The following is a 27,559-nucleotide window of genomic DNA, read 5'->3' on the forward strand; positions in this document are numbered from 1 at the left end:
ATTGCCAATGTGTAGGCCATGTCAACTTGTGATACGTCTGGCCATTGAGCTTACACCTACTATTTGTTGGGCACTCAAAGGATAAAATACTCCTTAATACTGATTCAGTCAATGCTCTTGACCCACAGACAGGTGAAATGCAGGTTGATATGTTTTCCTAGTCTCCTTATTAAAGATTTGCATTGTTCAAAACCTTCTGTGATTGGGCACCAGCATACTTTACTGTTGTGCAATTTTACTATCACACAGCTGTGCAATAGGCCAGGGAAAAGAGCAAAGCAGACAAGACTAAGTTCTTTGGCTTCATTTGTAGTTTGACCTATGAAACTGAGATAATGTATCAACATGGTTCTAAAAGACATCATGTGACAATTGCCAACTCAAGGGAATAACTGTACTCAAGAAAGAACTGACAACTAAAAGTAATAACTCAATCAATGCCAACGATGAAAGCTTTTCATTATGTCTGCGACTTAAAGCTTTGCCCTTTAAGAGATGGAAATAGTGTACATCTAAAGGAATTTAAGATAGGTCTAAAATATGTCAATACTTTTTTTAGAAGTCTTAGTCTGAAAGTCTATGGTTTATAAAGTACATATGTTTTACTTTTCACCTCCACATAACTTCTTAGTTCAGTGTCTTCATCTACATCTGTACTTACATATACATAGGTTTATTAAAAAAATAAAGTAGAGTGACAACTCCTGAAGTGTGGTTCTAATTTCTACTTCCTTTCTGTAATGCAGCTTAGGTTTCGGAGCCCCTGTGAGACATAAAACAAATTTTTTCTTTACATTATTATGTAATTTATAATGTATATAAATAACCATGATGGAACTGTGTTTTCCACTTTTATTCTGATACACTGTGTGAAGGCAAGCTCCAATTGCTTCTGGTTATTTTTTTTATTCTCACTTTCATGAAGGAGGAATAATTACAACATTCCCATGGGGGTGAGAGGGCAGTCACTTTATGACTGTACACTAATGAATTTTATAACATGGACGTTTTTTCAATAGTCCCGTCTGAAAGTGAAAAAGCAAAATGCAAATAAATAAATAAATAATAAAGAAAGAAAGAAAAAAATAAAAAGAAAAAAATTCCTCATCTTCACAATCGTTTTCTCTACCATCTATATTGCTTCCTGGGAAGGATGGATTCCGCTGGAGGGGTAAAGGACTTGGCCTGGGGTTCTACCGAGGTCACGACTCCCCAGACCAATAAAGGACTTTGGAGAAGGGCCTAGCGACGGTATTTGTACAGCAAGTAACAGCTCCCAGCTTGAGCCTCGGGCAAAGGGCGGGTACCACCTCCCCTCAAGGTTTCAGTTTCCGTCTGTGAAATGGGACCCCTGTACACCCCGTCTCAAGGGGAGGCTGTGAGGGCTACACGTGCTGGAAGTCCTATCTCTGACATGAATAGATATGGCGCTACATAGTTACTATCAGGGTGTGTGTAATTGCCAAATCGGCCCTGCTCCACTACTTCCTAGGATCACCCCTCACCGCCTCGGTGCCACCGTGACGCCTCAGCCATGGCCGACCTGGAAAACGACACCCGTTTGACCTCCCAGGTCTGCCGCGCCTGCGCGTAACTTTTCGACACGCGCCACCTAGCTCCTGCGCCTGCGCAAACCCTCCCGCTTCTCCACCTGCGCAAGCCTTTCTATGAGTGACAAGCGCGCGTGCGCACCGAGGACGCTCTGGAAAGCGGCAGGCTGAGGCGGGGTTAGGAATTGCGGCGCTTTATCTCTGGCGGAGGGGCCGACTTCTAGGGCAAATCTGGCTTCGGGCCTGGGGTTGGTGGTGAAAGTCGTAGTAATTAATTGTAACGGGCTACTGTTTCTTGAACACCTTTTACATTTATTGGCTTGTTTAGTCTTCACATCCCCCCTTCCTGAAAGGTAGGTGTTTTATCCTCATTTTAGGTCTGGAAAAGCAGAGGCGCTGAGAGGGTCAGTGACTTACCGAAGTCCACAGGTGGCGGGGTCAGGTGTGCAGGACGCCAGAACCCGAGTGCCTGACCAGGTGCCCACGCTGCCCCTGCTGCCTGCAGACACCGGTTCTCATGAACCGAGAGCTGCAGGTAGAAGTAGCTCCCACCCTTCTTCCCACCCAATATGGCTAAAGAAAATGATAAAATAGATTTAAACAAAATCCAGCTCTGAAGTGATGAGGGAGAGTAGGCCTAACAGGAGTCCTCGGGAGCCCAGACTCACATCTGGCACTGAAGCTTTGCAAAGATGAGAAGGTTTGTAAACCAGCTATAGAAAAGACCAAAGAAATTTGGCTGTAAATTAAGGCATCCGAAAACCCGCCAGGATATGAGACAAGAGGGAGTCTCATGTTGGAAAAGAAGAAAATAGATTCAGTAGAAAGGCCCTAGGGCAGCCAGCAAAGAAAACCATCAAGCTGCTTTTGGAAATAAAAAATAAAGCTTCTTTTGTTATTTCTCTGAAAGAGATGTAGAGTGATGTTGATAAATGCTATTTTGTGTGCAGATGAAAAGCAAAACGAGGCCACACAGCAACAAGGGTCAAAGACTACCAATAATAAACAGGAGAGGCCTAGCAAAAGGCCATGGCCAGTGGATAGGAGGCCTGAGAAGAAAGGGCTAGTGTCCTAGCTTAAGGACAGTATAATAAAAGGATTTTCCCATTCCTGTACTTAGACTCTGAGATGCTCACAAAATTATGTTTTCTAATGTACTAGCTTATCTGAAGTTTAAATGTAGGAGGATCTCTACCCCCCCCCCCCCAATTACAGGTATTGAAATTTACATGAAGTAAAAGAATTAAGCAGTTGAATCTGCAGACTATTCTTGTTCCATTGAACTCGGTAGACTCAGAGGTCTTGAAGATTTAACGGATTTATTTGGTTAAAGCAAAATAACAATTTCAGGAGCGAGTCTGTCAGGATTTAAGTTACTGTGGTTGTTTCCTTATGAAATGGCAAACCATGGAATGCCTAGCTGAATTTCAGGAGGAATTGGCTGAGCCTTAAATGAGCTTCATTAAGATACAGTTATAGAACATACTATTGTTGCTTTTCTGGAAATTGTTATTCTTAGGTTTTACTTGATGTTGTATAATATATAAACACCAAAAGTTACAAAGATCTAGACTTTTGTGAAGAGAAGACAAGTCTATTTTGAATATTTGAAATTTTATTCTCTTTTGACATTAAGCTTTGGAACACTCAGATAATCTATACCATGTTAGTATTCCTCTAAGAGAAAACGGGTAAAACAGTATTTAGAAAGCAGAACCAGTAAACCTTATTACAAGCATTAGATGTGCTTAAAAAGTTGATATTAATTCATAATCTGTAATTGTTAAATGTATATGACTTAAATGTTAAAATCTCACATTTTAAGATAGTCTTCTACAATTACAAACCCATATGCCCAGATTTTCCTTAGGCTTCGCAAACCAGAGAAGATAGAATGTGTAAGAGTCAAAGGATAAATATTATAAATATATATTAGTTATATTACCTAATTAAAGCCATAATCTGTTAATACAGCTATGGATTTATTTTAAATTTTAATTGAATATATTACTAATAGTGTAGTTGTTGTGTTTTCAAATGTTGGTAACCTCATTAAAGTTCTTCACTTTCATAGAGTCCAGATTGAGCTGCCAGACGCTGAAATTCTCCTTCAGGGTTAAAAGCTTGTTTCACATCCAAACCTTTACCGTTAAGTGCTAAATATTTGCTGAAAGTTGGTCGAACACGTAACTGCTTAGGAGCCGGAAGAGTTTGCCTTTGACGGACTGAAATAGATCAAAATAGAAGTTGATTCAGAAAACATGTTCTTTTTTTTTTTTTTTTTTTTTAAATTTTTTTTTTAATGTTTATTTATTTTTGAGACAGAGAGAGACAGAGCATGAACGGGGGAGGGTCACAGAGAGAAGGAGACACAGAATCTGAAACAGGCTCCAGGCTCTGAGCTGTCAGCACAGAGCCCGACGCGGGGCTCGAACCCACGAACCGTGAGATCACGACCTGAGCCGAAGTCGGACGCTTAACCGACTGAGCCACCCAGGCGCCCCCAGAAAACATGTTCTAAACAAATGGGTTGCTCTAGGTATTCAATATTGGACAGGACAAGAAAAAAAAAATCAGAACTGTTGGGGGAAAATCTCTCGTATTTTATACCATACGTTTTTATATTATGCTGAGATTGTGTTTCTTAGTAAATCTTTCTGATTAAGTCCTTTATAACACTTGGGTTGATAGGGTGACATACCTGTAACATCTAATCTTGTGTTACATGTGGTCACTCCAGCTTCATTAACTGCAGACACAGTATACCACCCAGCATCTTTCTTGTTTACGTCTTTTATCAGTAAAGTGACTCTACCAGAGTTATCATGATATAAACTGGAAAGACACAATAATAAAAAATTAAAGCGTAAGAATTAATTTTCCTGTGAAAGTTTATTTATGATGTCTGTGACCTAGAGTGCCAGACTGTAAGAAAATGAAGTATTTGGAAATTCTGAGCTGTACCTAGTCAGTGCCATGTAGCATTGGTTTTATTGAATTTAACCTCCCCCCCACTTAATTTTGTTTGTGTCATCATTTCCTTGAGCCATCTTTCTTTATTGTTAGTAAAAAGGTAAGTCCTGGCCTACTTTATGCCTTATGTTTTTGATTAGTGGAATCTGGTGTAATGAGGTTTATTACATTTCTCTGCATGTTTTAAAAACCAGACAAAGTGAGATTACAAATGCATGCCATTTATAATGCATTTCAAGTACAACTGGATTCATCCCAATAAACTAGAGTTAAGTCTAAAAATACTTATCCTACCTTATTCGATCAGTGTTGAATTGTACCATTTCATTATTTCTTTTCCAGAAAATCTTTGGTGGAGGTACAGCTGAGATTTGGCATTCTAGCTTCACTGAGTCTCCCTCAAAAACTTTTTTGCTTTGTGGTTTGTAGATAAACATTGGTGCTCTTCTATGTTCTTTTGCTACATATTAATAAAAAATTCAGGTATTTGAAATATTATAAAAAGAAAATAAACCAAGCCAAGGTATTATGAAATTTGTATGTTGATACAAAAGTTTTAAAAAACACAAGATTGGAAGCTTATGTTTTAGCATTATTTTAAACAACATAGAGTACTATTTTGCATTATTACACCATTTAGACTTCTAAAATAGTAATGTTGCATTGAATTTACAATCATGTTTCATCAAAGAATTTAAGTTATATTCTCATTTATGTCTCTTCTATAAGGAGGCAGCATGAATGGTGGCAAGACTAGACAGCCTACGTTCAAATTCTCTATTTGCCCCACCAGCCATGCCAAATGGGAAAGATTTGTTTAGTTTCTCTGAGGCTCAGTTTTATCTATTGTAAAATAATTACAGGTATAGTGACTGCTCTGCCTACCACACAAAATTACTGTGAGGATCAGCTGAGATAATGAATGAAGCAGCATTTTGTAAACTGTAAAATAGTATATAAATGTCAGTAATTATTACATCATTTCTTTAATTACCTGAAGGAAAAGAGGAAATGGTATCAGAATACTGTAACCCTAGCTTTTCTGAAGGAGAAATGAAATTTTCATTGGAAAATGAAATTGCCTGCCAAGGCCTCTTTCAACTCTAACATTAATAATATTTCTGGAGCTATTTGCACAAAAAGGATTTGCTCAAAGCTTAATCACTTGAATTGGATTTTTTTTTTGATTCCCTGATCACTCGGTTTTCCCTTAGACTGAGGCCCATTATTATATCATAGAATAATCTTAAAGGGTTTTTCACTGATTTGAATAGAATACAAAATCAAGGATATTGTTCATCCTTTAACTTGATCAAGATTTTATGTAATCAGCAGTAAATTATGTCAAAGTATCTTTTCTGCAGTATGCCATGGCTTAAACCATTACAAATGTAATATATATTTAAACCACTTAAATTGTAATATTTTTAAGTAGTATATAAGTTTTATAAGAAACTGCCTTACTGAAGACAAATTTGAGACAGTTTAGCCATACCTGTTTTCGAAAGCAAGTAGGTGTGTTTTTGTTATAAATAGAGACTAGTTTTCTATTAAACAACATCATCTGAGGCTAAAAGTTAACATTTATATCTCAGTTTTAAGTAATGTGTGGTCATGGCAATGCTGGAAAAATAACAATTAGACTGAAGTTTTTCACTATAATATCCTTTAGTTACATCTAGAAATGGTTACATCTAGAAATGCTTATATAGTTGACTCTTGAACAGTGCAGGGCATTGGGGCACCCCTCCACCCCACCGCCATGTAGTTGAAAGTCTGCACATAACTTTTGACTCCTGAAAAACTTAACTCCTAATAGCCTACTCTTAACTGGAAGCTTTACTGAGAATATGAACAGTCGATTAACACATATTTTCTGTGTTATATGTATTATATACTGTATTCTTATGATGAAGTAAATTAGAGAAAAGAAAATGTTATTTAAAAAATCATAAGCAGGTGACAATACTGTGTTATAAAAAATCTGCATGTAAATGGACATGCACTGCTCAAACCTATGTTGAATTGAGAGTCAACTGTACTGCCTCATTTGGTTTGTCTAAAATTGCACCATTTCTTTATTTCCTTTTGTGAAAAGCTTTGGTTATAGGTCTCTTGTTGAAGTTTCTCTGAGTTTCTCTCAAAAATGCTGTCTGCCCCCTCTCCCACCCTGTGACTTTTAGATAAAAATTGGCATTCTCCTGGGTTGTGTAGACATTGACCTTAAATATGAAGTCCTGTGGGATTTTCCTTTTTAACACTTGCTTTTTTTTTTTTTTTTTTTAATACTGCTGGATTTTAAGGAACTCTTGAAGATCCCTCTGAAGGCTTACCCAGGACATCCAGCTGCACAGTAAAGGTGGCTTCTCCTGCTCTGTTCTTGGCAACACATGCATAGGCCCCTGCATCTGAAGCTCTGACCACTTCAAAGATGAGTGAATGAAAACCCTTTTCAGACACTATCATTTTGTGCAAGTCATCTGATTGAACTGGTCTTCCATTCAGATACCATGACACATCAGGAGCTGGCAGTCCGCTGACCTGGAAAGGAAGACACAAGAAGGAGATGACAGAATTTTAAATTATATCATCACTGGTACCTATTTGTCCATTTACAACTTTTAACAATTCTAGTATCTGAGTGGGTTTGTGATTGACAGTGCAAAGCAAGAGCTTAAAAAGGTGTTTGCTTTCAACAATGTTTAACAAAACAGTAGAAATTAAACTCTCGAAATCAATGTAGTATTTTCAGACTACATCAAACCGCATCTAGCTCTTTCGTATGCACCATGAGGCCCTGTAAGATGCCTCAGTTACTATATTTAGAACATTAACTTACGTTATATAGGTCTCCCCAAGAAATATGAAGTGATACGGGTTTTTTTTGATAATGTGACTGCAGTTGAAGTCTCAGAGGGACATATGTGTGATGCTTGCTGATCTAATGGATGACTTTACCAAAGTAGAATGCTCTTGAACTGTAATTCTGGTGTTTAAATTCCAGTTTAAGTGTTTTCTTATAAACCTTAACAATTAAATCCATACATGGACTTTCATTCACAAGGAATCCAGAAAAACATTTTATAAGAAAAAGGTCTCCAAAATGAGAACAATAAAAATGTAGGTCTTTCTAAAGATCACTTCTAGCATGAAGATCTCTTCTACGCCAGGTGAGCAGGTTGGCTTGAATTTCTTAATGGAGAATACTGCTTTAGAAATCTTACTGGTTTGATAGCTTCACTTATGTATTTATTAGGGGGTAGGTACTATTGTGAGTACATTATGTCTATTTACTCAGTTAATTCTCATAACAGCCTTATGAGGTACATTTGTTACTCTGCCATACAGATGAGACAAAAGCACAGGAAGGTTCAGTGACTTAGGTTACGTAGCTGGAAAGTGGCAAAGCCAGGATTCAAACCCAGGTAAGCTTGGTTCCAGAATTTTTGTTCTTATCCACTATAAGTGCTGCTTGTTACAGTGTGTAACAGATTATGAAGAGGAAGAGGACACTTTTCAAAACAGTATCTTGTTGCTATTTTTCCTCCAATATTTTTGAACTCTTACTTTGAAGTCCATTCTGCAGAATCTTCCTTCTTCAATTGACATGTTCTCTGGCACTTGAATGAAACGAGGTGGGTAAAATTTCTCCTGGATTGCATCCTGATCATTCACATCTCCCCTTGAGGATGATCTGCTTCTACAAAAATATTTTAATAATCACTATACAGGAAAGTTGTCATTGTTCTTCCTTTTGCACAAATATAGTTTAGCCATCATATTGGAACCCTCAGAGTCTATGCTATTTAATGTGTCAGTGTAATAACAATAGAGAGAGGCATATTTGAAGACTGTTAGAAATGGTAGCAATTTAGGAAGATCTGGTAGAAAATATACATCTTTACTTCTTTTATACATTGCTACAAATTGATGAAGAAACTGATCTATTAAAATGGAGAGTACCCCATGGACAATTCTTATCATATGCAATGATTTGGTAATTAGAATTGGGTTTTGTTTGTCATGAGATATTTGCTTAACGTGGACATGTGGTCCTGGCTTATTTGACCAAAACATATTAAAAACTTCTTCTGAGATAGTACTGACAATTAACAGATAAAAGAAATTTTTTTACGTTTATTTTGAGAGACAGAGACTGCGTGAGTAGGGGTGGGGTGGACATGGAGAGAGAGAATCCTAAGCAGGCTCAGTGCTGCCAGTGCAGAGCCCAACGCAAGGGTTGAACTTATGAAACTGGGATCATGACCTTAACCGTGTGAGCCACCCAGGCACCCCAACAGATAAAAATTTTGATCATCTTCTCGGACATTAGAAAAGTCACATTGCTTTTTATAAAAGTTATGTAGGAGGCTTGAAGTCTTTATAAATAATACAGTTTTAAGCTGAATATATTTTTGGTAGTAAAATAGATAGTTCTTCAAAAATAAAAAAAAATTTTGTACCTTACTTGTGATGTAGGAACTTGCAGTCGTGCGTGTTCTGAGTTGTGCTGTTTGAAATTAAAACAAGGTGAGAATGTTAATATGTGGTTACTACCTTGAAATGAAGCAGAATTAAGTAGTCATAGCTGAAATGAACATTTCTTTGTTGGCTGTATTTGTGCCTTCATGGTTAATTCCATGTACAGTTGATCCTTGAAATACACAGGTTTGAACTGCACAGGTTCACTTATATGTGGGTTTAAAAAAAATTTTTTTTAAGTTTATTCATTTTTGAGAGAGAGAGACAGAGCATGAGCAGGGGAGGGTCAGAGAGAAAGAGGGAGACACAGAATCCAAAGCAGGCTTCAGGCTCCAAGCTGTCAGCACAGAGCCCGAAGCAGGGCTAGAACTCCCGAACCATGAGATCATGACCCCAGCCGAAGTCAGACGCTTAACTGACTGAGCCACCCAGGAGCCCCTGTATATGGGTTTTTTTTAAGATAAAACATACTACAGTACTTTAAATGTATTTTGTCAGCATTTTTTTCTAGCTTATTTTATTGTAAGAGTGTAGTATATAATACATATAGTGTACAAAATCTATGTTAATCTACGTATCAGTAAGGCTTCTGGTCAAAAGTAAGTTTTTAGTAGTTAAATTGTTGGAGAGTTAGAAGGTACAAGTGGATTTGAACTGTGTGGGGGGGTCGGCACCCCTAACTCCTGCATTGTTCAAGGGTTAACTGTATTAAGTACTTACCGTATAGTGCACTAACTTTCTAATACTCTAGCAAGTAATCCCCTGAATTAATAGGACTATTTAACAGGTATGGTACATGAAAATTAGCTAGACGTTGAACTCATGGTAGTTCATTTTTCATATGACTACTTTACAACAAAGGGAGATGTGTTCCCCTGGTGTATTTGAAATGGGAACACATGGTACAGATTGTCCTTTAGTAAAACAGGAATAGACATGAAGTCACTTGTGTTGGCAGTAGATACAAGGTATTATGCCCACTGCTCAAAAGTGCACCAACAGCAGTAAACACATATTAGACTGGAAAATGCTTCTCTTTTTAGCCATGGCACAAAATCATGATGGACACCATGGAAGCTACGTGTAGAGCTCTGAGAAGGTTTGAAAAACAACATTAATTACTTCCTGGTTAATAAAAGTTTATTTAATTTAAGCAAACATCTTTTAGGATTTATATCTGAGTACCAGAAAATTATTTCCATTTGAGAATAAAACCAGAGATTGATGGAAATCCTAATTAATTGATCAAATACTTAAAGCTTATTTTGTGTATTTCACTGTGCTTGGCACAGCAGGGGAGACAAGTGAAAAATCTCTCCCTATCCAAATATCTGAAAAACACCTATAATCTGAGTATACATTACTTATTTTGTGATGAATATGTTTAATGTATTTGGTCATTTTAAAATAAAATTCTTACAACTCTAACTTTTTTTGGCTAGTCTTAAAGTTCTCTACACAGAATGTCAAAAGAACAATTCACTTCTCAGATCAACTAGTTTTTTTGGTAAAAAGTGAAAATAATTTAATTAAACCCAAAATATCCAAATTAAATTGTTTGCTTTTTCATATAGTAATGCTTTGAATATGTATATATTCATATTAAGAGGTGTAATATTTCAGTTTTATATAATTTGATAACATTTTTTATTGGAATGTTTGAAGTATACACAAAAATCTAAGATTTATCTTTTCAGATTTCATAATATGTTTTGCTGCTATCTATTTTCCTGGTACTGTTACCTTCATTTTAATGTTTTTAAAGAATGAATGAGAAAAATAATACATTCTTGCCCTTGAAATCATACACTGAATTTATAAGGTAAGCCATCAATATAACATTGTTTTGAGTAATTTCTACTAATAGAGGTAGGTTTGCATCCTATTCTTGCTGTAATCTGTACCAGTCCAGAGTAGGTGCTCCATGTAAATTAATTGAATGAATGAATGTATGAACTGTTCATTAGCCAAAAAGAGGTTTAAGTTCTATTTTCAGTTTCTAGTTACTTGCACTGTTAGATCCTGCTCCATCCTTTTTAGTAGGTCTTGTTGCATTTCACAGAAACAAAAATCCTATTTTCAGTTTCCTGTACTTAGGATAGTAAGTCCTAAGGAGTCCTTAGGAGTCTTGGGTACCCTGTTTCGTCCCTTTGGTATCTAGTTTCTTGTGAACTTTTTGGGAAGAGATGAGAGGTAACTACAGAAGGAAGACAGGAGTAACCGTTCTGTCTCTCCAACTGAATATTTCTCTTTAGGGTTACATTTACGTGTTAGAATGAAGTTGATAAGCGTATGGGATATTCACTTTATGCCCTCTATAAAGTTTATACGTTCGTGGAAAGGATCCTTTTGTTAATATCTGAGCCATTACTCCAGGCTTTTTGTTGTTGTTGTTTGTTTTGTTTTTAATAAGCATTTTTGAATACAGAAACAAAGGGAATTGGATATTTCATTAGTTCCACAATTGTATTTTAAAACATTGAAATGATTAGGAGCTTATTATGAGAAAAGGTTATAATTACTTTGGTTTAGAGTTTTAACTTCTGTTAAAGATTTATAACTCATAAATTATCCATGTGGACATTGGAAAAAGAATTCTAGGTGTAATGGACCCCTAAATGTCCACATGCAGAGTGACAGTGTTAGCCTTCTGGTGTTTTGACTTTGTGACATTTCATATGCAGATATTAGAACACCAGAAAGTGGAGTAAAATTTTAAATTTCTCTCTATACATTTTGGCCCATCGTGGCCTCTCCTTTTTATATCTAATGGAGCATGGAAGTGATTGACTTTTGCTTCAAATGATACTTATTAGCATTTGGAAAAACAAACATTTAAAAATCACTCAAAAGAAAAATACTCCAGTTAGGTAAAGATTATTTTAATTTACCTGTGGTGAATCTTGTGCCTCACTGTCATTTTGAGCTTGAAACACAGCAGCTGCATTCTGTGGTCCTAGCAATCTGCGAGCCATCTTCTCCTCATATGTTAGCCGCTTTGAAGAAATCAGTCATTAAGGAGAAAGTAACGAGATTTAATAAAAGTTGTTTGTGCACCTTTACCTTAAAACCACCAAGAATGCTACCAAAGAAGTATAGTTCTGTCTAGTGAATTAGAGATAAATACTATGTTTTAAAACTTTTTTTCATTCAAAACATTTCCCTTCTGTTCTAGTGTCACTTTCACATCTGTAATATTCACTTCTGTTTTCCTCTTGCTCCTAGGAAAGGCAGGCATAATCCCCCTTAAGTAAGGCTCTCCCAAGTGAAGGGAAATTCTTCATGTTTTTTGTTTTGCATGTTTCCATTGACTCCATCTTTGAATATAGCACTGTATATCCTCACATTGAGAAATAACTTTTATTAAATGAACACTGAATATTTTGTTTAATTTCTGGTTTGAAAGCAGTCCATCTGATATGTTATATGTGTTTGGATTGAAGACATACAGTACTGTTTCAAAGATAAGTGACTAATACAGTGGGTACAGTAAGAGTTCTCTCATAAATATCATGGCTATTTGTCCAGTCATATACACCAAGGTACGTGAAGAAATCAAGGTGACTGACAATATCTCCTATTGTTTATTTGGTCATCAGACATATTTTATGTGAGAGTAATGCTTAAAGTGGAAAATCTTCAAATTTTTTTTTGCTTCATTCTTTTGTTTTTATATTGTTTTACATTCTTCTTTTGCATCCTTCTCTTACTACTGAAAACCAAGAGGTGATTTCATGCAGAATGTTTGGTATTGTATCCAAATATTCTCTTTTTAGATAATCCTATCCCTTGTGGATTATATGGACAAAGATTTGTGAGACAGAAAGGCAGAAATATTTTATAGTTTAATTGGCTTTTTATAGAAAATAGACATTTTGCTTACTTGATTTCCATTATGAAGAAGGCTGTCCTTGCATTTTAGCTTTCTCTCCAAATCTTGAATCAGAGCTTCTTTTGATCCTTGTATTTCATGGTCAGGAGTCCTTGGTGTGGGTTTATTAGCATTTGCATTTTGGGATGGTGTAGCACTTAGAGGTTGGCCAACTGAGGGTTGTTGATAGCTTTAAAAAGAGAAAAGTTTTTATTGAAGTTTTTATTTATTTAGGTAACCTCTATACCCAATGTGGGGCTCGAACTTAGGATCAAGAATTTATATACACAATGGAATACTACTTGGCAATGAGAAAGAATAAAATATGACCTTTTGTAGCAATGTGGATGGAACTGGAGAGTGTTATGCTAAGTGAAATAAGTCATACAGAGAAAGACACATACCGTATGTTTTCACTCTTATGTGGATCCTGAAAAACTTAATAGAAGACCATGGAGGGGGGGAAGGGGAAATAAAAAGTTAGAGAGGGAGGGAAGCAAACCATAAGAGACTCTTAAAAACTGAGAATAAGCTGAGGATTGATGGGAGGGGTGGGAGGGAGGGGAAAGTGTGTGATGGGCATTGAGGAGGGCACCTATTGGTATGAGCATTGGGTGTTGTATGGAAACCAATTTGACAATAAATTTCATATTAAAAAAAAAAAAGAGTCATACGCTCTTCTGACTCCTGACTGAGCCAGCCAGGCACCCCAGAAAAAAAGATTTTTAAAACAGATCTTCAAAGTACAATGTGGTACTAAAATAGACTTGACCTCATTTTGTTAGTCACTTTTAGATAGTTGAATCTACCACCACTTAGTACTGGTAGTATTAGAGTTATTAAAAATACCAATTTCCTAATAATAGTCAAGAAGGATTTAATAAGAATGGTCACCAGCTTTTTTTTTTTTTTTTTTTTTTTTTTTTTTTTAAGTCTTGCCAAATTAAAATTTAGTGACAGGAGGAACAAATTAGATTAGGTGTAAGAGGGATGTTTTTCCTTAAAGATCTGCCGTAAAGAATTGAGAGTAAGTCTAGTTACTGGCAGCTTGTGAGCCCTTCCAGTCTTGTAATTGAATTTGGTAAATTTGATTTGTGGGTAGATACTGTACTCAGTTCCCTGTGATCTCATGTTGATAGTTTGAAATTGATGGTGTTCGGAGTATCTACACCAGGGAAGTAGGTAAATACCACAAATCATGGCTCCTTTCTCCAGAGCTGTTAAACATTCTCTGGTATAATCACTGGCACTTAGCAAATATTCTTTTGCTTTGAATGGAGTGTACAGTTGTCATAGTCTCTGGCTTTCCTATTAATTTCCAGTTCCTTTTAATTTCCTATTTTACAAAATTCAAGTGTGGTACTATATAACAAATAGCTTTTACAGTAGCCGTGGCTTCTTCAACATTGCTAAAGTGATTTTCAGAGAAAGAAAGGAACGATTAGAGGAGGAAGGAGAAAGAAATGTAACCTGAATGAGAAGAGGGGTTTGGGGAAAAAGAAAGCAAATTTGAGTAGCAGTTGAAGAGTTTGGTTTACATCTGTATTTGAAGTTCTAATCTAAATTATCTGGAAAGATGTTCTTCCTTCTCTCTGAGTTCTCCTGTTGATTCTGATAGAGTATAGGAGTAGTACTTAGGAACTCCTGTATTAAATTTGTAAGGTAGCTTGCACTTTCACAGTTGTTTGTTCAGATTTCACCTAGTTTATTCATTTTGTGCCCTGCAAGTGTGCGTTTATATCTGTTGAATGTGGGAAAACTGGCCACTGTTTTCAGTGAGTATTTTAGTATTATCATAATAAACGTTCTCCAGTTATCAAGATGAGGCACCCTGGGTCTGTTCTCTGACCTGTTCCTGTTCAGATGTCCTCAAGGATCATTAACAAGAGCTTATAAGCTAAGTGGAAATGTATCTCTTCCAAGAGGAGCCAGAGTTTTAATTCTTGCAGGCTTTGGGGACTTGGTTAGTAATCTCTAGATTATAAACATACTCAAGTAAAAAAAGATGACTTATTACTCACCATTGTAATGTTTATTTTCACTAACACAGAGGCTGGGTATAGGGGATTCTTTATCACTTGAATGAGTGAATGTTTTTAATTTGATTCCGGATGCTCTGTATTGAAAGTGGTGGTGCACATTTCTCCTCCTTACATTACAGATATTCGGGGTTGTTTATATTAATCCTAAACTAAAAGTCTGATTTGTTCAGTTAAGTAAATAGCCAAATGAAATGTTTCAATAAATAGTTGTATTTGTGTTTTCAAATTTTATTTTATTTTATTTTATTTTTTTTTAAGTAGGCTTCATGTCCAGCATGGAGCCCAGCACTGGGCTTGAACTCAACAACCCTGAGATCAAGACCTGAGCTGAGACCCAGAGTTGGATGCTTAACTGACAGAGCCACCCAGGCACCCTGTTTTTTTTTTTTTTTTCCCTTAAGATTGAATTTTCATGTCAAAGTGGTAAAATTCCTTTGTCTTAAAAATCTCCTATTTTTCCAACTATATGGAGCTATAATAGCCTATTTTTTAAATGTTAGTCTACATCTTTATAAAAGTCACATGCTTGTTAAAGTGAATTAGAATTAAATAAGTTTGTTTTTTGACTGTTATAATGCAGTATATCTGAGAAATCCTGAAGGATTATCAAAATTGAGCCTGAGAATCACTGATGTGTATTTGACCCAGTCACTTTATTCAGTGAATACCCTTATCAGTTTACATAGCCTAAATGTAAGACGAGATATCTGCTCATATTTATAAACTCATATTCTTGCATTCTGCTTTATAGGTCTTTTTTTTTTCTGTCATTACACTTGATCTTAGCCAAAAGGCCCAGAAGCGAATTTTTTTTTTCTATCATTTATCACCGAAATCCTTAATTTTGTTGTAGGTCATAAAACTGAATCACCAGGCAGGTAAGGCACACTTGCTGAATGTCACACAGCAAGCTTTTTGAATGGACTAATTAGAATTGGAGTTCTCCTCAAAGTCCAGTCTGTGGTTTGATTGACTGAATAAAATGTTTGCTTAAGGGTTTCCTACTGATGAAAAGCTAAATAAAGCTTTCAAAGCAATCTAGGTCAGAATCCAAGGGATTATTTTCGAAGGCAGGGCAAACTTAAACCCACCATAACAATGAGGGAGTTGTGCACAAATGTTCAAAGGGCCAGAGCTTTCCACCCCGTGCAGCTGGACACTGAATGGGTATCAAGTGGCTGTGGGAAGATTAAAAGAGTTATCTATGGTTGCTGCAAATGGAACAGCTAAAGCTGTATCTTTGATCCCTGGTTTGGGGACCTCCTATGCTTTATTTCTTATCCTCCATTTTTGCCTCTCTCTCTTAGTTCTGTGTACAGAGCTAGGAACATGGTTGAGGTTCACTAATACTTATTTGATGGCTCTCTTTTCTTAGCAGATATTTGGAATAGGATTGAAAGACTTTACTAAGAAAAATAGTAGAGTCAGAAAACGTTATTTTAGATTTAAAAATGCTCACGTAGGAAATTCGAAAAATAATGGAAAGCTAGATGGAAAATGATCATTTGGCTAGATTGTAACCAAGAAAAATCTACATTGTGTGTTAATGAGTGTAATGGGAATTTTGGAGGGAAGAGAAAGAGAGGGCTTAAAGTCTTCTTTAAAAACATATTAGGTCAAACCTATGAGGATGCCATTTTTGTAGGTGAAAAATAGTTGACTATCAGCCATTTCAAATGGTTCGTCCTAGTATCTGTAGGATTCTAACAAATGTTCTTGACTTTCCTCATTTTTGTTTTTTAAAATGTTGAAAATAAGTCTTTGCAGGTTGAATTGCTGTAGTCCATTGAACTTAATTTCCAGAGTTTTCACCAATAATAGAAATCTCTACAAAAATTAGCTTCTGGGGAATAGTGAGAGAAATTATCAAGAATCTAAGCAAATCTTTTGATAAGCCTGCAACAAAACATATTCCATCAGGCAGTTTTTCAGTTGCCTCAGATTTAATTATCTGATGTTTTAGCCAGGCAAGGGACAGGAAAACTGATAGCTCTCAGTTTGCATAAGCACAAAGTATTCAGTTCATGTTTTAAAAAAAGCACAACCACTGTGTCCTTATTCATATCAGGTTCTCCTAGGATAGTTTTAGGCTTTGGAAGTAGTACATGCTTGCATAAGGCTCCAGGTATTCTTCTCTTTATTTAGACAGGACAATCAGCTCAACTCATTTGAACAAAGTTTTTTTTTAATTACCAAAGGAAACGCTAAGGTCATTTATCTATTCAAGCCTTTCTTATCATAGCAAGGAAAATTCATATACTTCACTATTTGAGTCCCAGATTTTCATTAAATTTTTTTTTTTTTTTTAAGCCAAGTGGATGCTCAGGATCAGAAGGGAAAATGGATAGGAAGAAAAGACTAAGACTGAGAAGAAATTTAATAGTCTCTGCTTATGTGAGAGGAAATCCTAGCTGAGGAAGAGCAGACAGGTGTTCTTCATCTCAGCTGAGCCCAGAACGCGAGCAATTAAATTTATAGCATGATGATCTTAACTTAGAACTGGGAGAATAGTTCACTGTTCTTGAGTATATTAGAAATCTTCTTTTTTTGAAGATAGAAAATTATAAGTAATGTATGGGGTAATAGGTGATTTGGGTTTAGGATAGTCTGGACACTAGAGAATGGGTCAGATGACCTCTTACTGCCAGCCCCCTGGTTCAAGGTGTTTTAGGAGAATTATGAAAGAGACCTTGAGGTTTCATTGCCTTTCAAAATACTAAATAGTGAACTAGGGTATACTCCCCCACACTCCTTAGATACAAACTCAGTGTATATGCAGTATCTATTCATATATAAAAAAATATACTTACTTGGTGTCCACATTGGAAGGAATTTTACTGCTACTATAATCAGACTGTGATGGTAATATGGAGCTGAGGAAGCTGGCTGGGGACTGGTTATAGGTGGCTGTAACCCTTTGGCCTGGGTTGGAGGCAGCATGCTGCTGGGGAGAAGCAGGGAAAGCAGAGGAAGACATGGTGATGTGAGAGCTCACTGTTGAGGAGGCAGAAAATCTTTGCTCTGTGCATTGGCGGGGCTGGATGGTAATGGAAGACTGTTTGGTCTGACTAGAGTAGCTGGAGGTTTCCGGTCCAGGAGGTTGCAGTCTGGAGCCACATGGGTTTTGGGTTTGAATGAAGTGTTTTGGACGTTCGTAGTTAAACATGCTTAGCTGGTATATGGAAGATGAAGGCAATTTATTACTATAATGATTTGTTCCTCGAAGGGTGGGGTCCTGAATTTGGGGTGGCAAGCCTGGAATCACAGAAGATCTCAAGGAATCTGAAGCAACCGTGGTCTGCCCCTCCTTGTTGTGATCCTGGGAATACTGTGCTCCTGTCTTTGATGGAGTGGCCTCTTGAAGAATATTGTTCCTTCAAAAGGAGAAAATGATTCAATTACAGTATTTGCATAAAAAACAGTACTGTTTAACATCTTTAGGAGCATATGTGCTGTTTTGGGGGGAGGCTTAAATGCTTTCAAGGTCACCTCAAGGTGGACCTTTCCTGGCTTCTAGACTTCTTTTCTTTATCTCTGTCTTTGTACAAATGACTTTTCTCCTGAGAACAACAGCAACAAAAAAAGTATTCATTAATGTTGGTTTGCCTCTGGGTGATTCTTGAAGCATGCCCAGGGGCTTCAAGATACAGGAACACAAAGTTTGAGTTTGCCAAGTGACTATGAAAAGAAATACTGTGATGCTGCTCAATGTGATAATTTTATGGCCTTACGATTAGCCTTTGCCTAGGGGGTATAGTTCATTAACCACAGAGATTAATTATATTAATAATATTAATTATATTAATAATTATTTAAATTATTAGCAGTTAAATACCTAACTTGTCTGCTCCTTTTCAGTCTGAATTCTTCCCATTGCTCATGAAAACCAATGAGCAGCTCTTCTGATACACCACTTAATGAATGTCCTGGTGATCTGTGATGAATGATGTCTCATTAGATCAAGGGGAACAATATGCTTTTTTTTATAAGGAACAGTGAATGTCCATATTTACTCCTTCACTCTTTGGCAATTTCATAAAGTAGAGGGAACATGTATAATTCACTATTGTCAACTTTGAGTGTATTTTTTGTGGCTCGCTCTCAGGGTGCTGCCTCTTTTTCTCCCTTTGATTCCAAAATGACCATAGTACCAAACTAGAAGATAATTAAGGAGTATGTGTGTCTTTCTGTGTGTATATATCTTACTATTCCAGAGCCATATATAAATTTTTTTATTATTTTTAGATTATACAATCTAGTTATTGGTGTTGATACTCTTAATTATTTAGATTTTTACTTTTTACTAGTTTTACCTATTTCATATGTATTTTAGACTAATTTTGAAATTATTTTAGCTTCTCTCTTTTTCTTTTGAAATGGAAGATGCTAATGTACAGAAGGAAGTAAGGCAATATGAAACTAGTGTATACCTCATCAAAAAAGAGGGATGCCATTTCTCTTACTTAGCTCTGCATTGATTCTTCTAACTTCCTGTAATGGACCCCATTTTTCCTTAGATGAATCATTTGCCCCTAAAATCAACCATGAAGGGTCATATTTGCCTCTGATTTCTTCCATTAGTATGGTAAATCTAATAAGCAGAACTATATACAGACATTACACACAGACTAGTTCAAAATACATTTAATATTACATAGTATAAGGCAACTCTAAGATAATGATAAATCAAACTATAACTGATACCAAGCTGTCATCATTGAAATGAAATCTTAAAATTGTTTAATTTCCTAGCTTGAAGAATGTATCATTTTTAATGAAAAATTTCAGACCAAATAACTTCATCCCAAGGCTGTACATATAGTTTAGAATTAAATTAAAACTAGCAGTTTTAGGGGTGCTTGGGTGGCTCAGTTGGTTGTGTCCAACTCTTGATTTCAGGTCAGGTCATTATCTCATGGTTTATGGGTTTGAGCCCCACTTCAGGCTCTGCACTCATAGTGCGGGGCCTGCCTGCTTGGGATTCTCTCTCTCTCCTCTCTACCCCTGTCCTGCTTGTCTGCATGCATGTGCATGTGTGCGTGCATGCTCTCAGAGTAAAAAAATTTAAAAAAACCCCAAACAAACAAACAAACCTAAAGGTTTTAGGAAAGAACAAATGCAACTCAACAGCCAAGAGAACGATTCTGTTGAGAAAGAACACTTAAAAAGCCATATATTCCTTAATTTCAAGTTTATGAACACAAACATGTTCAACCAGAGTGCATTTTAGTAAATAACTGTATTAGGCCTTTACACTGTTGGAGGAAAACATCTAAAAGGAAGCTTTAATTAGATCTTCTCAAGGACTCTATTTGAAGGCAAGTAATTTTGTAGTTATGGGCTTATTCATTACATTGCAGAATTGAATCCAAATTTAGTTCTTAAGTTCCTTTTTAGGAAGGCAAATTATTCAGATTCATTTCAAATGGCAAGTGATAAACTGTGTAACAAATAGCCAGTACATATTTTCCAGAAAGTTCCCTGTTTTTCCTTACATATATTTTTAAAATGTCACCAATCTTGTACATTTTGGTATCGGTCTTCATAGTTAACAATTACCGTTACTTTTCAAAGCTCAGTTAAGAATATATTCTTTCAAAAGTTCCATTTTACTCATGTCTCAACAAAATTTTATAGAGATGTTCAAATAGATAACTCTGAAAAGTTTTTCTTTATGTTTGTAGTTACTGTTCAACAGTTTAATTTTATAAGAGGTTCTCTTACTTGGCAGTATCATTTTATTCCACGTAATGTTAAATAAATTTCAAAGATTTTATAAGTAAAATACTATGCAGCTCCTATTTAAAAAATCCTAACTTTTTTTTTCTCTCTCTGATATAGTACAGACAGACTTGCACAAACAACTGATTGAGGATATTTTAAAGCTCTAGAACATCACCACAGTTATAATCACGCCAAGTATCCCTTTTCAAGGAAAAATGATGATCTAAAAATATTAACACACAACTATCTTGCCTTGTACCCTTTCTATAATACCTTCCAGTTTCAGTGGAATGAATAGGTTACTTCCTTATTAAATATTTGTATAATAACATTATAATGTTACTTGCACACTTTTTATGTGAAGTTGATTTTTGTACACATTCCTCTGATTTGGACAAAAAACCAAAACCCAAAACTGTAGCAGAAATAAAGGTGGGACTTACCCGTCGTTCCAGAGGGTGCCAGCTGGGTTTAACCCACTATTGAAGGGAAGGAAGAGGCATCCCCTTCCCTCACAGACTAATCTAGTGGCTCTGTGCTTAGTATTATAGCACCACTGACTTTTATCAGCTGCCAAACAGTGACATCTGATGTGCTTGCCTGTCCATCTACCTATGCTGGCATGTCAAAGTAAGAGTCCACAATCTAAACAATATCTCAGATGTCTTAGTGATATTTAAGGAGTGGGATTACATGAGCTTCTCTTGGAGGCATCTTTATTTTAGATGTGAATTTTGACTGTGAGCTTTAGCAAGCTCATGCAGGAGGAAGAGCAATGAATTGGGAAATGGAAAAAAGTATAAAGCAAACTCAATTTCTTTATTGTGGTGGGGGCTTTGAATGTTCCCTGTTTGAGAAAGAAGGACTGAAAGGGAAACCATATCCTAAGACTGACATTCCATCCAGTAAAAATTCTCCAGAAGTAAGATTAGTGATGGATGGCGTCCAAACTGATTTGTATTGGATAGTTGTTCATCTGAAGGCCCCCCCCCCCTTTTTCCCCCTCTTGCCAAATAGAAGCAGGGGTGGAGCTGAGTTCAAGCAGTTTGTTTCAAGAGACAGGGTGTGGTCTGGGTAAAGGCGAGAGAGCAGGTGATGATGACGTTTCTGGGAAGGTGGGGAGGTGGAAAAAGATGATTTGGTTTCTTAGCAAGTTTTCTGACTCTGTACGGCATATGCCTCATTGACCTTGTTCTTTTATTCTTAAAGAGTTGGAAACACTTAAGAAATTACCAAAGAAACAGTCTGTACTTTTAGGGCTTTATGCCGTCAACTCTCATTTCTTCATCTCCCTTAACTCCTAACAGTTACGCAGTTTCCTTTGTCTTTTCACTAAGAAAACTATCTTGGTATTTAGGTTTCCATTTTTGTGCAGGGAAGTAAATAATTATAGAGGAAGAAGCCTTCAAATCAACAACAGAACTGGTAAAAAGGAGTAGGTGACATGAGGATCAGGTCCGTTGAGTGGAATTATCCCCATTTAGTTGGTTTCCATTATGGTATGTTTCTATTGGCCTAAAGCATATCTATTCATTACCCTCCCTCATGGATCCTCTAATCTTGATTTAATTACCATGTACATTAAGGTCCAACCAGTAGATGTTTGAATGCATATGAGCCATGTAAAATTCTTCACAGCTGATCATGTAGGTGTATGATTGCTTCCTGGGCACACAGCCATTACATAGTGGAAAAGGCATACTAAACTGGTTGAGTAGGTGTTTGCCTACCAACTCTTATTTCAGGAATTTCCCAAAATATTTCTCTACATCTGCTCACTGATATTTCAGATTCCATTAATAGGGACAAAGCCTTTTAATCCCAATTAGGGAGACTTAAAATGTAAATGTAAGTGACAATAAAAGCAAGAATAACCAACAAGTATGGCATTTACTATGAGTAGGTGCTGTTCTAAACAGTTTAAATGTAGTATATATGACTGTTACTTGGTTTTTCTGGATAACAGGATTTAATTAGGGCAAGGGAGAGGAGATGCTAGATTTTTTTAAGGTATTAGGTATCTTAATACCTAAAAGGTTAAGATGTATCCAACAGCCAAGTAGGTAACATGCCCAGGACAAACTATAGAGTCCCTGATATTGCCTAAGGCAGATGCTGAACCATATCGAATAGGAAGAATTTTAGTCCCATTTGCTTTTTTATCCTTTAAACTTTATCTCTTTTTTTCCTCTTAGGCCTTTGTAAGATGTTATTTTGTTATAGTGTAATAGCACCATGGTATATCTGGGCTAAGTTTTTCCCTACAGTCAGGGGCTCACAGGCTGATTTATAGAAGTTAAAGGTCTATATTTAATAATCTGTTAAGAATCTGTTTTTCTATTTTTTAATGTTTGGTTTGCCTTTTTGGAAGGGTGTTTTACTTTTCCTCACAAATAAGGTTATTTGAATGGTTTAGTTGCTTATTTGAGAAAAATTGTCCTAAAACCGGAAGAATCAGTAAGATGTCAGGTGAGTGAACTATATTCCAACCAGTCCCCAAAGACAACTTTTTCCATTTCTTTCTCTAATTTATCAGCAACGACTTTGGTGGATCATTCCAGTGCCTCACAATATGTAGGCAACTTTCCACTGTCTCACCGAACCATTAAGGGAATTCTTTATTTCCCATCATCAGTGGAAGGGTGGCTTGGCTGTTTAGCTGTCACTCATTCATCCCTTCTTCGTGTACAGCCCTTGTTGTTTTTTTTTTTTTTAATGTAAAATATACTATTGTACAATGGTGCTGTGAGCTTTGTCTAAAGTCAGAGGTCAGATGTATGTGATGAAGCTAATTTATGCTATATCAACTAAGAAGGCAAATACCACATTGAGTATGAGAGGACTGAAGAGTGAAGAACGCTTCCTTTATTTTCAGGTTATGTGTAGTTCACTATGATTACTGAAGCTCCATCCCACTGTAGCACTTAAAATTTGAAATCTCTCCTTTTGAGTACTTGATTCTGTCTTGTATTCTTTTCAAGTGAGAAATAATAATAGACATTCCACTAGGTTTGGTGTCAAGCAGTAAAAATTATGACATTTATTTGGTTAATGTTCTACAACTTTGTAGACACATTAACCTTCTTATTATCTATTTTGAAGACCTGAGTGTGAGGGCCCACTCTACCAAATACTGGCTGTGTAACCTTAGACAAGTGGCTTAAACTCTCTGAGCTTTAATAATTAACTGAAAAGCAAGATAGTATCTGTTTTACTAACCTAATCAGAGGGTTGCTGAGAGACTCAGATGAAACAGGAAATCATAATGGACTATTACATGGTATAATAGATCTCCTCAACCAAGTTAAATGTTTACTGAGGGAGGGACTGTTGATAACATTTTTATCTTGCTTGGGACAATGTAGCTCATAGTTGACTTTTAGTAAAAACTTAACTTTTATGGAACTTTTGTTGAATAATTTTTCCCACAGATGGTTTTATTAATGAAAAAGGTAGAAATAGAAAAGTACTTTGTTATAAGCTCAATGTCTTTTTAAGTCGTAAAGGTTCACTGCTAAACACATGAACTCCTGGAGAAAAGTTTTAGATATCTGTATTGGCTGTCTTCTGAGGGAAGTCTCACATAGAAACTGACAAACACATAAGATGTGCTTAATAAATGTTTGTTGAATAAATTGCAGTGTTTAGTCCCACACACCCATTCTTCTTTGACCTCATGAGAAATCTTTATTTGTAAGGGTAGCTACTCTCCAGGCAACTAGAAACCCCAGAAGCTAAAGGGGTTCCAGGAGACCAACTGAAAAATCACAGTGATAGGCAATTATTGCAGTTACATTGATCCTAAGAAAAAACTATGCAGTGAAGTAATAGCTACTATTTAATGAATTCTACTATGTGCCTCACGTACATTGTTGCAGGTCTGTTAATCTCCAAGTTCAGATTCTTTCCTTCCCTGGCTTCATTTTAAGAACTACTTGGGGAGTACCTATTCCAGGGTCATAAAAGCATGAGGAAGCAGCCCTCAGCAAAATCAGCCAGTCATCTACAATTGTAGTCCTTTGTAGAATGGGGTACTTCATGTATTTGACCTCTGATTCCTTTCATCTCTGACATGATAAATTTTTCCACCTAAAAACCCAAATACTACTCAAGAAATATCTTAAATACTCAAGAATATCTTAAAAGATATTCCAGTATCTTTTATCTTGTAATTAATAGATGCTATGTTTAGTTATACTGGAAAATAGTCAAGAGTGTTCATTTTTTAAGTTTTATTTAAGGTGTTTAGCCTAAATTTAATCTAAATGTAACTTTAGGTTGGTAAAATATTTAGTGGACTGTGTTAGATATTGGTAAAACAGAAAATTTTAAATGACTTTTAAGTATCAATTTTTAGGGTGTTTTTTTTTTTTTGTTTTTTGTTTTTGGTCACTGTTTTGGTTTGAGGTTTGTGTTTGGGTATTGGAGATGGTAGTGGATTGTGTTTTAAACATAGCCTGGTTGGCAAATTCACCTACTGAGTTAGCTTCCCATTTATACAGTTGCCTTTTATTATTTTTTTATTATTTATTTATTTATTTTTTGAAATTGTGTCCTAAGTTTTTTTATTATTATTTTTTTTAGTATATGAAATTTATTGTCAAATTGGTTTCCATACAACACCCAGTGCTCATTCCAAAAGATGTCCTCTTCAATGCCCATCACCTACCCTCCCCTCCCTTCCACCCCCCATCAACCCTCAGTTTGTTCTTAGTTTTTGAGTCTCTTATGCTTTGGCTCTCTCCCACTCTAACCTCTTTTTTTTTTTTTTTTTCCTTCCCCTCCCCCATGGGTTTTACAGTTGCCTTTTAAATGCGGGGACAATTTTGTCTGTATTCTAAGACAACAGGAAGAAACTTATATCACAAAGTGTTTTATGTATTTATATTTAGATAGGACCCCGAATTCTTTTGGAGAAAAGATTGTACTTTTTCAAATTCTTGTGGCATTTCAACATTAATTTTTTTTTTAAAGAAGTCTCTGTAATAAAACCTTAAATGTAGATCTAAGCACATGATTTGCTGTTTCAGCCCTTGTGAAGTATACGATGAAGGGCAAGGAAATGACAGTTACATGATTCACTGCAAATGCACGCTCCCTCAGGGCAGGAACTTTGCCATGTTCAATGTTATACTGTAAGACCAAGAACATTTGTTGAGTGAGTGAGTGTTAGGTCTGTCTGCCCTTACCATTGTGGTTGTAGCTCAGTAGAATTTTCATTGCAGAAATCCTCCTTTGGAACCTGGATCTCCTGTTCATTGTGACTGGCTGGTTGAGGAATAGTTGAAATAGTGTTCATTGGGGTATCATCTACATTTTTGTCCTTTGTGTAGCTATCACTGTTCCAAGGAAAGGAGGCTAGTTCTGAAGAAAGTTTCCTCATGAGTAACTTTGGAGAACTCTCTGGTTTCTCCACTTTTCTTTCTGAAAAATATAATTATTCACCAACTCAGATAGAAACAGAAACTTTGTCCTGGCTCATGGCTGAATTGGAGCAGGGCGATCCTAAAGAACAATTACCTGGAGAAACAAAGAGTCTTGCTTTAGAGACTGCAGTCCCAGCCTCATTTTGTGCAATGCACTTGAATTCTCCAGAGTCTTCAGGAAATGCTTCTGTGATAATCAAGGTGCAGACTTCCTCTGGAAAGGCAAGAGATTCAATTTGACCAGAGTTTTTGGAGACCCCAAATTAATAAACAAATAGGGAGGATGTCAGGGAGAGTAGGTATTAGGAATAAATAGAGTATTCCTGGGTTTTTAAAAAAATCCATCTGATTAGACTTTTTGTCTTTGACTGGGCTCCTGATGATAAATCTTAAAAACACAACCTAGAATAATCCCAGCACCGTCTCCATCACCTGTCGTGTCTTTCTGACACATCTTTTTACTATACTGTGAGTTCCTTGAAAGCAAGCATCACACTTTATTCCCTGACTTATAGATTTCTGTAGCTTTAGTGTTTAGCATGAAGGTCCTGTAGAAAGATTTTCTGAACTGACCTAAAAATTATTGCCAGAATTGTTCAGCCTACTGTTAGTACAGTGAAGACCACTGTGTGATGGGCACTACCCTACTTCTTGGACAGTCAACAGCTTGGGTGTTTGATGGCAGGACACCTCCTCAGTGCCCAGAATGGAACCTGGCCATCATCTGCACTATATTAAGTGAATGAATAGATGAATAAATACACTGATAAATCTCAGTTATCTTGCTGTTTTTGTTGTGTCAACTCAAAAGGTGGTATAGGCTAGCCTCAAAACTGCTCATGTAGGCAAAATTGATCTAGGAGGCAAAGTCTTCTGATGGAAATTTTGATTTAATCATTCATTATCAAGATGTTGAAAAATTGTGCTTACCAGGAATAGACGATAAACAAGCTTCTGAAAGATAAAACACGAGAGTAAAGAGAATTTACATGATGGTTAATTTAGTTGGGAGAAGGGGCCATGTTATATGAGAAATAACTTGAATAAAGCAAATGGAAGGTTGACTGTAATCTGGAGTCACAGACTATAAATTCTGTAGAAACCCAGAAAAGGTACATATTGGAATGAATACTTGGCAGGGTAGTAGAAGAACTGTGTTTTTGTCCTGTTCTACCATTGAATTGCTTTGTGATTAGGTGAAAATTACTTCTCTGGGCCTTAATTCTTCGTTTCTATCCCATTCTCTGATTGGGAACCATTACTGAACCATTAATCCTCTGGTAGTCTCTTTTTCTCAAGAAAACTTCTTTCTTTTAATCTCGTTAATTAAAATGCATATTCCATTATAAACATACTGTAGTAGTATTGTAGAAAAATAACAAAGATTAATAGTTTTCTCTGGGTGATGAGAATATGGGTAATTAAAAATTTTTTCTTTATGCTAGTATCAAATTGTATAATTTGAGATTGTATAATTTGAGATTTTCTTTC

The 27,559-nt window shown here is 36.2% G+C and overlaps 3 protein-coding genes across 9 annotated transcripts in view; 1 reads left to right on the forward strand and 2 right to left on the reverse strand.

The window, feature by feature from the left end:
- PKD2L2 (polycystin 2 like 2, transient receptor potential cation channel) overlaps positions 1-1,566 on the reverse strand; it is a 44,045-nt gene extending 42,479 nt beyond the window's left edge. Inside the window, exons 1-2 of one of the 2 annotated variants that reach the window (XM_053907467.1) lie at positions 1,506-1,566; positions 662-763 (exon numbers count right to left, since the gene is read on the reverse strand). In XM_053907467.1, the coding sequence (XP_053763442.1) occupies positions 662-763; positions 1,506-1,536 (133 nt within the window). In that variant the 5' untranslated portion in view covers positions 1,537-1,566. Of the gene's footprint in view, positions 1-661 lie in introns of both variants that reach the window. The other variant, XM_053907466.1, reaches the window with a different exon arrangement.
- Positions 1,567-3,147: 1,581 nt separating this feature from the next.
- Positions 3,148-21,215, reverse strand: MYOT (myotilin). 2 transcript variants are annotated; one of them, XM_019424277.2, is made up of 10 exons: positions 21,086-21,215; positions 17,729-18,292; positions 12,889-13,066; positions 11,897-12,001; positions 8,987-9,033; positions 8,091-8,223; positions 6,857-7,064; positions 4,818-4,983; positions 4,252-4,385; positions 3,148-3,775 (listed from the first exon to the last, which is right to left on the reverse strand). In XM_019424277.2, the coding sequence occupies exons 2-10, from the start codon at positions 18,082-18,084 to the stop codon at positions 3,603-3,605; spliced, it is 1,500 nt and encodes a 499-aa protein (XP_019279822.1). In that variant the 5' UTR covers positions 18,085-18,292; positions 21,086-21,215; the 3' UTR covers positions 3,148-3,602. The 2 variants fall into 2 exon arrangements, with proteins under 2 accessions (XP_019279822.1, XP_019279823.1); XM_019424278.2 differs by lacking the exon at positions 17,729-18,292 and having other exon boundaries at positions 21,086-21,183.
- KLHL3 (kelch like family member 3) overlaps positions 7,006-27,559 on the forward strand; it is a 278,704-nt gene continuing 258,150 nt past the window's right edge. For all 5 annotated transcript variants that reach the window (XM_019424266.2, XM_019424267.2, XM_019424270.2 and 2 more), the window contains exon 1: positions 7,006-7,119. The gene's annotated coding sequence lies outside the window, so the exon portion shown is untranslated. The remainder of the gene's footprint in view (positions 7,120-27,559) is intronic.

Source organism: Panthera pardus, unplaced genomic scaffold, assembly GCF_024362965.1.
Source record: "Panthera pardus isolate Hobbes unplaced genomic scaffold, ASM2436296v1 HiC_scaffold_2, whole genome shotgun sequence".
NCBI classification, from domain to species: Eukaryota; Metazoa; Chordata; class Mammalia; order Carnivora; family Felidae; genus Panthera; species Panthera pardus.